This window comes from Symphodus melops (assembly GCF_947650265.1).
Source record: "Symphodus melops genome assembly, chromosome: 22".
Lineage (NCBI taxonomy): Eukaryota > Metazoa > Chordata > Actinopteri > Labriformes > Labridae > Symphodus > Symphodus melops.
Genome location: NC_136712.1, coordinates 2,870,663 through 2,883,346, shown reverse-complemented (window position 1 = coordinate 2,883,346; position 12,684 = coordinate 2,870,663). Strand labels below are relative to the sequence as shown.

Genomic DNA, 12,684 nt, shown 5'->3' with positions numbered 1-12,684 from the left:
TCTGAGTGGTACGTTCCGAGCCGAACCCGGAAGAAGCTTCACAACACATGAAACGCGCGCACCATTTGAGTGGAAAAAGACACTATACCAACCCAACGACAGTGGGGTTTTTATTAGCAGTCGGTTTCTTATTCTGAAACGGTGTAAAAGCCCATAAATAAGAGGTAACTATCATGTTCTCAGACACAGTTGTTAAAATGTGAACACGCGCAGTATTAACGGTTTTCTCGGTCACGTGCTACCTCTTTGACATGTGTAACGCGTCACAGTCCGTGGTGTAACGTTGGTAACTGGTTGTAACGTTAGCTTACATTGACTCAGATGTCAACTGCTCTGAAACCCAGAGAGAAATGTTCATGTTGTGTTTTTAATCACAGTGTGCTTCAGCTTTTATAGAGAGATTTTAAAACATTCAGTATGCTTGATTTGTTGTCTGTGTTTTTACTGTTATCTGTGACTGTTAATCGTAGGATTTAGATAGATAGATAGATAGATACTTTATTGATCCCGAGGGAAATTAGACATCTATCCAGTAAAGTAGCCTCAGTTTACTGTTAATGGGATCATATTGAGATGGATGGATGAATATGTGAATAAGGTTTGAAAGGTTTTTTAAGCATTTTTGCGAAAAAATGTGTATTCTGTGTCCTTTGAGGGCAGTTTTAATTGTGATATTCAAAGGTTAGGACACCTATTTGTGCTTTAACTGTGAATGCTACTAACTAGATTAATTTTTTTTGTTTTGTTTGGCTGAACTTGAGTTGTCAGGATAATGCCATATATCCTGTTATGAGAATAACACAAACAAACTGCATGAAATAAGACATTTTCTGATGTGTGTTGTTGTTGTTGTTTTTCTTGTCGATAAAGCTTCACCAGGATCGTGATGATGCAGGAGGACTCAAGCCGCAGTCCCACTTACACGGTGCCCTGTGACGACTACGTTCACGTGGTTGAATTCAGTCCTTTCTGCTCTGGTACCCCTCTCTCTCTGCTGGCCTACGGTGGAAACCAGTATGTGGTTGTGGGGACCTGCCTCTTCCAGGTGAGAGAAAAAGCCTCACAGATATGGGGAGTCACCACCAGTAATGCGCTTCATACTTAATATACGTATTTGTTCCCTGCAGGAGGAGGACATGGAGATAGAGGGAGTGGAGTTCAATGTTCTGCGAGCTTTCCACCATGAGTTGCGTGTTGATGCTCTCGCTTGGAGCCCTGAGTCGAGGCTGGACAGAATACCTACCATCAGGTACTGCTTTTTTTATTTCAAGAACCATCAACCAGGTGGTTTTGGTTTTGTGTCAGTTTTTAGTCATGTTAAATGAACTTAGTTTTATCTCAGTTTTCTGGGTCTTCTCTTACTGTTTGACCTGATAACTAGCACTTCCCTCAGTGCTCCATCAAAAGCCACGCCCCTCACTTACATGCACGAGCGCCGTCGCTCCAGAAGAGGACCTCAGCTCATCGTTTGCATCGTGCAGAAAATACGTCGTCTCATTCAGCAAAAAGTCAACATTGAACTTCATTATAATGTGTGTTAAAAAGAATGATGACAAACTCACAGTATAAACTCTGTTATCGTCGACGTGCTTCGAGTGTGGGCTCGCGCATCCGTGGGGGAGAGAACAAGCAGGGAGACATGGAGGCTCGTGATTGGTTCATCAGATTGGTACCCTGCGGCGGATTGGTCGAAGTTCTTACAGACTTACAACAACTGCCACAGAAGACGGATTTTCTTTGTTCCTTTTTCAGAGCACGTGAGTTATTAATTCCTGTCAGGACCTATTCAACCAAAATCTTAAAAAGTGTTTCTTGAGAAAATTACCAACCCTGCCTTTAAAAGTTACTTTCATCTTAAAAAAAAGAATTGAAATGAAAGAACACCTCAAATGTGTTTTCTTGCAACACTTTTAATTGAGTTTGCTCCTAATAGAACTTTTTATCTGTTTTTAAATAATGAGGTGTATATTGTTTGCCTTCCCGCCATGCCTGACAAGTCCCATCTTATTTTCCCCCCTGTCTACTGAAAACACTTTATTTAATCCGAGCTTTCAGCATCGTTCTATGACACGCAGCATCAATTTTTCCCAGACACGTTCTGCACATCATTTTGGTGACAGTTGGAAACTTCAGTTTGATTGACATGGCCCTCTTTTTTTTCAAATGTGCTGACATATTTGCTCAGTCATTAATCAGTTTGAGTAATGACCTCTTTAAAATAACAGGCTGCATGGAGGGACATCTGCAGCTTCACTGGAGCCTCTTGTTATGTAAGAGGTCACCAAACCATTAAACTAGGAAAAAGGAGGCTGTACCTCACTCCCACGTCAGACACCAAAACGTCTTCTGTCTGTCTGCAGACACAATGGTGATGATTATTCACAAACACTCCTCTTGTTAGCGGAGCAAGAAGCAGGCGCAGAGACGGCCACTCTGCGCATGCAGCTTCAGCCTCCTCTCACTGTCACTCTGCAGCTGCACAGATTAGAGCCAAGTTATTTCAGGTGGCTTTGGACGGGAGGGAAGAAGCCGAGCTGTAGATTGTTAGCAAGAAAGAGTTTCCTCCTAATTGGAGCGCTGCATGGGAAGGTTCGGCGCTCCCTCCGGAGGTGTTTAAGCTTTCTGTAATTGAAAAGGAAAGGCAGCGATAATTCCCGGCCTTCTGTGGTTTACTCCACACGGCCCTCAAGCCAGCGCCTGTGACGTGCGCGCATGTTATTGTGCTGATGACTGCCCACTCAGGTTCCATCGCTCCCTAAGATCTGCACACAGCCGTGCCTTCCAGGAAAAGTACAACTTTCTCACAGGCGAGACTCGGAGCAGGGGCCCACAGTAGGAAGGGGAGGAGAGGAGGACTGAGCTGCAGCTCGAGCGTTGCCACACCATCATCCACCTCGGCGCATTGGAATGGGAAGATCTGCACAGTACTGAATCCTGCAAACACCAGACTACCCGCATACACAGATTTGTCTTCACAGATGCAGCGAAAGCACATCGAAACCTGCACAGTGAAAGCAACATTATTTAGATGAGAGAAAATAGAAAAGGATCAAGCAGAATGATCCAATCACAAAAAGCCATTTGGCCATGTCATGGTGGTATGAATACACATCCACATACTCCACATGCTAACAGTTTGCAAACAAAGGGCCGAAGATGCTTGCAGAGTCACATTTGCACAAAGTCCAGAGCGGAAGCCGGTACGTTTAAAGAGCGGACAGAGATTCTGTCGTGTGTTCGTGCATTGATCACAGCTGCTCCATGTGTGTGGTTAGAAGGTCCTGTCCTAATAAAATCTAATCTGCTGTAACAGTAACACCCTGGAGCACGTCGTGGGGTTAGGTACAGTGACATTAGGCCAAATCCATCTGCAGAGATGTGAACCGCAGTCTGTTTATTCTGCTGATATGTGTGTTTTTCTTGTCATAAGTGAGGTAGTGTAATTGTGTGAATAATTGCAGGCACCGGTGTGTCATGCAGCTGATTAGAGGGAAAGTCCTCTGCAGGTTTTTTTTTTTTTTTTTGCATGAGGGATCTTGTTTATCTTACTTGCAATTAGAATCAACTGATCAGCGTCCAAGTTTTCTACCACACACGCCGACACCCTCATGCTGAGGTGTCAGTCTGTGCGGACCGCAGGCGTGTGTGCAGAGAGAGATGTCGTCTGTCATTGAGTCTATAAAGTCCGACTTTGTTTTGATGTTCTCTCTTTTGTTTATTTTCACATCCTCCCCTTTTTTTCTTTTCCTCTTCCTCTCCCTGCGCAGATTCTGCACCGCTGCAGCCGACAGAAAGCTACGCCTGCTGACTTCTGATCTTCAGGATCGGCATGAAGTCAAGGTAGTGAAACATCTGGAGCACATTGGCCACAACTGCGCTTGTCAGACGACGTCAAACTGTGTGTACTTGGTGCTGACGTTTAGTACTTAGTGATACAGGAAAAGCATCGCAGAGAGCCAGCACATTCAGCAGCACGTGTTCTCTCAAAGATGCTCCTGTTTGTTTGTTTCTGTCTTTATCATGTGTTTTCTGCCTGTTGTTTGCATGTTGTTCTCCACACTGTTGCCTAGGTGATGGAGGGCCACACCAGCTACATTAACCATTTGGTGTTCGAGCCCACGGAGGGGAAACAAATTGCTTCCGTCAGCGATGACCACACTTGCAGGTCCAAACCGTATTTATTTCCGTGTGTGTGTGTGTGTGTGTGTGTGTGTGTGTGTGTGTGTGTGTGTGTGTGTGTGTGTGTGTGTGTGTGTGTGTGTGTGTGTGTGTGTGTGTGTGTGTGTGTGTGTGTGTGTGTGTGTGTGTGTGTGTGTGTGTGTGTGTGTGTGTGTGTGTGTGTGTGTGTGTGTGTGTGTGTGTGTGTGTGTGTGTGTGTGTGTGTGTGTGTGTGTGTGTGTGTGTTCCCCGCTTCTGATTTTCAGTCCTGTTCTCTGTTAATGGTGCAGAAAGTCGAGACCGTGTTTCCACAGTGAAACCCGATGCTAAGCACCACATGCTCCGGTGTGACTGTGCGTTAAGCACAGAGCTGCTTTGTAGCTTTTTCGAGCTAATTAGTCAAACATGGAAATTCAATTAAGCGCAGGCAGTTTCCCGCCTTGAGGGGGATCTCACACGGGGTCCCCAAATGTTCCTTTTTCAGTGAATGCTCGAGGAAGGGGGAAACGTGCCAGGAGCCGGGGTCACGTCTGGGACAACATCGACGTCTTCTGTCTGTCCGAACCCCTCATTTCAAATCATGTGATGTGAGATCAGTTTTCTTAAAAATAGCTGAATTATGTGGTGAAAATAGCCTTGCACTCTATAGCACTCTAACCGGCATCTCCGGTGGCTTCAGCACCTCATACAGCCCCTCTTCATCAAACAGCCTCTTCTCTCTCTCTTCAGTGTTTATCTTCGACGGTCGGGCGGTGTCAGCGTCATGTGTTCAATAATCTGTGATTTAAAACGATGCACTCTGCTTTATAGAGAGAGAGAGAGAGAGAGAGTTCTGACTTCACTGCCGATGTTTTGGTGCTGACACTTTGGAAGTGTGCAGGAACTCGCCTGCAATTTTTGGGAACCAAACAAATAAATAAAAAAAAGTTCCCCGGTCTTGATACCTTTTATCTCCCCTCGTATATTATGGCTGTTCTCGTGACGGCCCTGTAAAACCCTTTGACAGACACTTAGCTCGAGGGTCGTCCTGTCCCGCTCACAGCCTCGTTCTGCCACATCAGGCCCAACTCGCCCCCCCCCCCCACTCCACTCCACTCCACTCTCTCTCCTCTTCCCCTTCGCCTCTGCTGACCGGCCAGAGAAAACATCGGTGCGCTCCATCTGCTGAAAGATTTAAATTCTGTCATGTTGAGAAAATATGGGACGCGGGAGGAAGACAGAGGCAGAACAAGGGATGGATCAAGTTAACGGGAGAGGGGCTTCCAGTCAGCCCACACAAACCGAGCCTCGATATGAGAGGAGGAAACTCGTCCTGCGGAGACGGAGGGAGGCGATTGCTCTCATGACCTCTCCATCGCTCTGTTAGACTTGGCAGCGACTCCTCTACTATAAGTTTGCTTAGCTTTGTCATCACTGTCCCCTGTAGTTGTGGGAACTCCACTGTAGCCAACACGCAACCTGACGCTGGCGCATCGAGGTGGGGAGCCAGACTGCACGCCCTTCAGGGAGTTTACATTGGGTTGATGTAGTCTATGTCAGCTCATGGTGTCAGTGTGGACGTACAGAGAGGGGAGGAAACCTGCCACCTAGACATCGTAAGGCCACACTGCAGGATGCTGAAAGGATTTGGGGTTGACCGAGTTCACAGATGAACTCAGGATAACACACCTGCTGCCGCCAATGCCGCGGCTGCGTTATGTATATGGTTTCAAAACGTGTCGTCCTGTTCCCAGTGTTAATCTGTTTGCATTCGCCCCAATCCCTTAAGTTGTGTAAGGGAACCAAATTACAGCTTCATATCCCCAACATGTTTTTTAAACCAATCTCCGTCTTATTTTTTTGACCGAGCCTTTTTTTTTTTTTTTTTTTCATCAACATCCAGCCGTCTTGTAATTATGCTCGGAAAAACATCCGAGTTTAATCCGAATGTTATTCAACACTGCGCTGTCGTCTCTCGACCCGGGAAGGTCGAGGATTCGACCCCGCAGCTCCTGCAGCGACGTGTCCGCCGTGTCATTGGACGAGAGACTTCACCTGGGAGTGCTCCCTCTGCTTTATCAGCGGTGTATGAATGCTAATGAATGGGATTAGCTGCTCACTACATAACAGCCTCCGCCATGTGACCTGAGGGATCTGGTCTTAAATATGGAGACTTGACCCCTGGCAGCTATTCAACAAAGTCATCATTAGGTATGTTTTTGAATAACACTTTAATTCGTCATCATTTTTAAGGTCCGACTCGACACATTTGGAGCGGTCAGGTTGAAATGGATGCTGATGCAAACTTTGTGCCACGGCAGCAGGGTGAACCTGCGAGGCTCTGCGCTGGGATTATTGTTTGACTCTCCCTCCAGAGAGTCGCCTTCGATTATTTACTCTACTCTCCACAATAAATCATACCGCAAAGCGCTTACGCCATTTCCCTGTTAACTCGGCTTGCTTACCCGTAAGGCCCCTGGCCGTGCAGTAATCCCACTTAGACAGCACAATACCTGATTTCAGACCGTCTCAACTCTGTTTCACATGGAAGAAAAGTGTTGTTGGATGATTTAGTGTTGTGCGATTACTCAGTGTTTTATCAGAGAAGGTCGTACGCGTTTTTCGAAAAAGGTCTCTCGTATTTGGCCGAGGTCGTGTTTTCTCTGGGAGTCGGCGCTCTCCGTTTGAAGGGCAGAGCGGTCGACCACAGTTTGGCCGTTGGTGGTGTAGCGTGCAATTGAGCAGTGCTTGCTCTGAAAGAATAGGGGGGTTAGCCGTTGTTTTCCTGCTGTGGTCTGAGGGTTTTTTTTCCCCCTCTCTCGGCCTCACTCATGCTCCATGATGGAGGTTCTGAGAGTTTTGACCGCGCTCTGTCCTGCTGCAGGAGAGATGAGGCAGCGAAAGGTCTCCATGTGAGACGGGCCGTATCCTCCCTGACACCATCCATCACTCAAACAACACACTTGACTGTTCGATGCACTTTTGGAGGCTTTATGAGATGATGCATCCTGCATGACTTCATCACTCAGTGCTTTCCCATACCTCACAAGTGTTTGCTTTAAATTCCCAGAAACACTTGTAGCCACCCGCTGCCCCCTTCCCCACCTTTTCTACTACTTTCGTCGTGGTTAACCAGAGATCCAGGTCTCGGGACACGTCGTTCCCTCCATCCTACTGATCTATTACATCTGCGGTGTTTCTCTGCTGCTTTTGCTATCACAGGCCTTATTAAGTTTAAGATTCGGCTATTATTTGAATGAAGACTGGTCGTAATCCACAAAACGAGCTTGGATTCGTGGTCGGGCTTTGGTCGTGAGTCCGCTCTGTTTTCATTTGCAACAGAGTCGGCTGTTGTTCAACTTCTCCTCCGCTGCTCTTCCTCAGCTGACGTGCTTTTCCGCTGCCCTCTCTGTACTCTGCAGAAAATGAATGGCAGCGGGCCGCCCACAGCGAAACATTTGTTGTAATCCGAGCGGAGCGTAACGCAGATTCAGGCCAGAGTGATGTATCACCCCCCCGCCTCCCCCGCCCATGCTACTGCCCCTGCTATCATAGCTCAGTGTAATGTCAGGTTGGCGTTTTCCCTGAAAGAGGAGTCCAGCATTAGTCTGTCTGTCTCAACAGCTCTGAGAAATGAGCTCTCTTTACCTGGAAAAGTAGAAAGACCCCGAACATCACATACGCACAACCACGAGTTGGATGAACGAGAAGCAAAGAAGGAACTTGGATTAGAAGTCATCTATCATTTCTCATGTTCATCTTTAACTCGAGACAAACACTTTTTTTTTTTTTCTTTCAAAGAAACAACTCGCTGACTCTTTCTGACACATGGTCATTTAGAGACCCTCACATCTTTCCCAGGCAGAGTTCAATGTGTGTTACGATTTAACATATCTGGAAAATTAAATGTTGTGATGTTTGAGATCGAGCGCCTCAAAGAAAAAAAGAAAAAAAACGCAAGCAAAATAAATTCTTATGTAAACTTTCAAGAGCTGTTTAAAATCATTTAAATCCCTTTTTGTCGTTAATTAAGAAGTGCAGTCATAGATCAAGTTAAATCAGTTATTAATATAGATAATTAAAATCCCTCAGTGTGAGCCATTTTACATTATCCTGAAATTTGCAGATGAAACTGATGTAAGATCCACTGAACGCATCAATCTCTTTTTTTCTTCTGTTTACATTTTCATACCTAATTTATCCGTGCAGGGTTTGGGACCTGGATGGGAATGAAAGCACTACACTCAGACTTCGCTCTCCTGGCATCAGCGTGTGCTGGCACCCGGAGGAAGCATTCAAGGTATGAAGGACTTCTTCCAGTTATAAAGCTCATGCTCAGAAAAGCACTGAAACTAGGTATCACGCGTTATCGTGATGGACAGATGGCCATCAGATCACAGCTCAAGTTATTTAAACATCCCATTTGACATTGGGACGGCTGAGCAGCGACGTGTCCTCGGGCAAGGCACTTAACCCCAAGGAGCTCCTACTGCTTCGTCTGTGGCGTATAAATGTGCTCAGGAAGAGGTCTGCCGCCTCGCCAGCTACCGGACAAATTTCCATTTTTGATCCACACTGAGACTCAAACCGGCAACCCTCCATTTCTTAACCCCAAGTCACTCTGGACTGAGCTCGTGCCGCCCGCCCTCACAAAACAAATATCCAATACTTGTTTTATTCACTCCATTTCAACCGTGTCTGAGATTATTATTAAATCCATGATTGAGGATTCCAATAATCCACAATCCATTTAAACACCTGAACACATCACATGGACCTCCGGCTTTATGCACACCAAGTGAAGGCTCCGCCCACTGTTCAGTGTCTTTATCACCTACAGAGGGAAAATTACACAAACAAATCTGAGTTTAGGCTCCAACATGTTTATACAGATGTATAATTATCGATGACCCGTCTTGTCCTTAAGTTAATGGTGGCTGAGAAGAAGGGCACGATTCGCTTCTACGACCTGGTGACGCAGCAGGCCATCCTGTCACTGGACTGCGGCCAGTCGCCGCTCATGTCAGCTGACTGGTGCCTCACAAACACGATCAAAGTCGGCGCCGTGGCAGGAAACGACTGGCTCATCTGGGACATAACTCGCTCCAGGTAAACGGCGATGCATGGCGGGTTACACTGTTGGATCTGAATGACGAGATGACGGCGGCGAATAGTAACCGATGTGCTTTGAATGGCGTCGTTTTCTTTGCAGTTATCCTCAAGAAAAAAGACCAGCTCACACAGACAAGGCCCGACTATTCAAGTAAGAGGATTTGAGTATTCTCCAAGTCTTTATTGATTATCTCTTGAGTCTAAGCGTCTAAAAATTGCCAACCAAGGGACTGGCTTTGTCAAAAAAAGATAATCTAGAATATTTATATCAGTTTGAAGCTGTTTGAACAGAAAACAATAGTTAATGTGAGATGCTGTTTTCCGTCTCAGATGGTCTCGAGCCAATGAAAATTTATTTGCCACCACTGGATGTCCAGGAAAGATCTGCAGTCAGCTACTCATCCACCATCTCGGCCACCCACAGGTCAGAAGAGATGCTTTTCACCCCCCAGATCACTTTCCTTTAAAAAAAAAAAAAAATATTCTCAATATTCTCAGCTGCACCAGTATTGTATTAAATATCCTTGTCGTTCCAGCCGGTGACGATCGGATCCGCCGCGGTGGGATCAGGCCTCAGCTGGCACCGGAGACTTCCGCTCTGTGTGATCGGAGGCGACAGGAAACTCTGCTTCTGGATGACTGAAATGTAGACATCTGCACTGCACTTGGTGGATAACAAGGTCCCGTGTTTCTACTCTCATAAAGAATCAATAAAGTATTTTTCTGAGTATCCACAGAGTTTGAGTGATATTGATGGAAACTGGCGAAAACGTTTGCGCTTTGTTCTTTTTTTTTTTACGTTTTCTGGCCGCCCCCATCAGGTCAGCTCCAGATTAACAAGGTGCTGGTCCACTCTTCAGCGCAACTTACATCAGCTGTCTTATGTCCTGCCAAGAAAACTGAAGTTCAAAGGAACGCATCAAAGAATCGGAGCCAATTCTCATTCCTCACCAGTCAACGTGATCACTGCCCCTGGGTGCTCTCTCTCTCTCTCTCTCTCTCTCTCTCTCTCTCACTGCGTCTCATTTTTCTCACCGTCAATGAGAGACTCTGAATCGCATCAAGAGTATATCCCTTATATGTGCGGTTCCACCTGCTGTGGTTCGCAGGAAATCCACAGGAAAGTTTGGATGAGGAAAACTAGGAGGTCTGGCAGTGTTCCAGCCGTTGGATAAACCTTGCAGAAGGGTGTTAGTGTAATCATAGGAAGAGGGCTTTGAGAAGTTCAGATGCCATCTCGGGTCGTCTTAAACTAACATAACGTGCAAACAAACTGATCTCACAGATGCAGGAAGAGGACGGAAAGTTCACCTGACTTTCAGTGAATAATTATCAATGGATTCCAGGAGGTCATTCTGCAGAAACTTGCGATGCCCTGCAGCAAAACAAAAACTCGTTGTGCCGTCACAGGAATGCCATGTGAGAGAGAAACCACAATCTCCATTATCAGAGCCGTGTAAGCAGCAGAAGGCACTCATTTAATTAGCGTGATCATGAATCATTTTTTGGTGGCAGCTTGTTTCCACAGATGTACTTAATCTGCGAGGGGTGCAACGTTGGATGACTGTGCACTCACACTGGAGCGTCGGACAGCCATTTATTCGACTTTATGAATGTAAATTGGAGCTGAAACACAAAGATCTATTGTATGGCGATGCATGTGCATGACATATAGGAGCGAGCAGAGGCCAGGCGGACCGCCACTCTTTCAAACCAATTCGTCAATCTTGTATGTTTCTTGGACTGGAAACGTTAACCGCCATCCGCAAAGCAAAACATGCTACTGCACTCCTTGTCCACGCTTTTGTTTGCACAAGTCAAGTGTGGTCTTGATTTTTGCAGAGCTTTAAGTGCAACTTGGTGCTACAGCAGCTGTGTGTCTCATCGTGGACGTCAACTTCAAGATTCAAGAAGCTGCCATTTTCATCCAAACGTTTTCCAAAGAGCACATCAGCTCCCGAAAAAGGGCACTGGAATCTACCGGAGCCACTTTCCTCTGGAGCATGAGTCATGAAACACACCGGCTCAACAAATCCCAGTGACTCAAGGACACCATCTGATGGTTGATGAGGAGAAATGCATCATCTGAGTCCTGCTCATGTTGGACGTCTTAGCAAACCTGCCGCCTTCCTGGAAGAACGTTCTCAAATGTCACCGCCCCTGAAAAACACTCCTGCGTTAACCTTCATTGTAACCTGAGTGAAGCCGTGATGTCTGATCTCTTGTGGTTTGTGGACTAACAACAAACCGTGAAAATGGATGAAAGGGAGATCAGACCGCCTGGAAATCCTCACCAACTTTCTCCTAATCTCCCCCTCCTTGGATAATTCTTCCAGCTTTAAGCCGGGGCTCAACAAAAAACAGAGCAAATAAAAATAATGAGGAGCCTGATATGAAGGGGAAACAAAGACGGAGATTAGAGCTCTTTGAGGCTGGTGTTTGATTTAATCTTACGACGGGTTTGTTGTGAAATGATTCCCAGAATGAAGCGATTACGACGACCTCGATGGGTTAGGAGAGAATCGGTCAGAACGGGGTCGATCACTTGATTGACTGTAGAGGCAACAAGTTGTGTGAAGGGCGAATCTGTCATTGTTATTCTTTATAAATGGAGCGTCGGGCATCGTCATCTTACCCCTCTAATGAACCATTTGATGACTTGAACTTCAAACCTGAAGTAGACCACATTAAAATGAACATTTACAAATACAGACTTGATGAATATCTTATTTTTCACAGTTATCTGAAAATGACATTCTGACTTTTCCGACTGGTTTGCTAAAAAGTGAAACCTCATTTACCCATTTCAATTACGTATGAACCACATGCTCTCGCCAATAAGAGAGTAGTCAGCACTTTGAATCTAAACACAAGCTTGCTCGAGAGCACGTCTGGAAGGATAGTGATACTTTGGCTGGCTGGTAAAATCCTGAAAATATAGGCACACATTTCCTGGGAAAATCCATGATTACATTGATATGCCTGTTTTAGAGAGTTGGGAGAGAAAGTGGGGGGAAGAAGAAGCCACACAGGTTGGAAACAGGCTGCCCACTTGCAAGACTGTAGCAGTGTGTTTATCTGATTTATTTAATCTAAACCGTGACTTAAACTGGCTTGAAAAAGTTTTGCGGTTCCAAGGATGATAACAGAACAACAAATGGTGGTTTTCAGTAGAGATAAAATGTCAAATCTAGCAGAAAAGTTGGTGTTGGGATGAGTTTCACCTAGCTTAGCATAAAACACAAGCCTGTTTCCAGGAAAGTAAGAAAAAAAACATCCATCAGTTGTGTTGAAGCTGGAACATTTTGAACATCGTGCGTCTTGATTAAGCCGTAACATTTTTTTACTCATTAGCATTTTTGACTGGTCAGGTGCTAGCTTAACTCAAGTTGTAGTCCTGCAGAGTGAACCATCATGGGGATACTCATCACCTGG

At 45.7% G+C, this 12,684-nt stretch overlaps 1 protein-coding gene across 2 annotated transcripts; it reads left to right on the top strand.

Annotated features, from left to right (window-relative positions):
* The first annotated feature begins 18 nt into the window (after positions 1-18).
* nup37 (nucleoporin 37) lies at positions 19-9,979 on the top strand. 2 transcript variants are annotated; one of them, XM_079335620.1, is made up of 10 exons: positions 19-164; positions 871-1,045; positions 1,128-1,249; positions 3,768-3,840; positions 4,071-4,165; positions 8,347-8,437; positions 9,065-9,246; positions 9,350-9,400; positions 9,580-9,673; positions 9,786-9,979. In XM_079335620.1, exons 2-10 carry the CDS (start codon positions 887-889, stop codon positions 9,897-9,899), a joined length of 981 nt encoding a protein of 326 aa, XP_079191746.1. In that variant the 5' UTR covers positions 19-164; positions 871-886; the 3' UTR covers positions 9,900-9,979. The 2 variants fall into 2 exon arrangements, with proteins under 2 accessions (XP_079191746.1, XP_079191747.1); XM_079335621.1 differs by lacking the exon at positions 19-164 and adding an exon at positions 513-598.
* Positions 9,980-12,684: the final 2,705 nt, after the last annotated feature.

Excerpts from the sequence above, each read along its gene's own strand:
- nup37 (XM_079335620.1), top strand. The coding sequence starts at position 887 with ATGATGCAGGAGGACTCAAGCCGCAGTCCCACTTACACGGTGCCCTGT. Across the intron at positions 1,046-1,127 it reads TGGGGACCTGCCTCTTCCAG|GAGGAGGACATGGAGATAGA; the intron begins GTGAGAGAAAAA and ends TGTTCCCTGCAG. Across the intron at positions 9,674-9,785 it reads ACCATCTCGGCCACCCACAG|CCGGTGACGATCGGATCCGC; the intron begins GTCAGAAGAGAT and ends TTGTCGTTCCAG.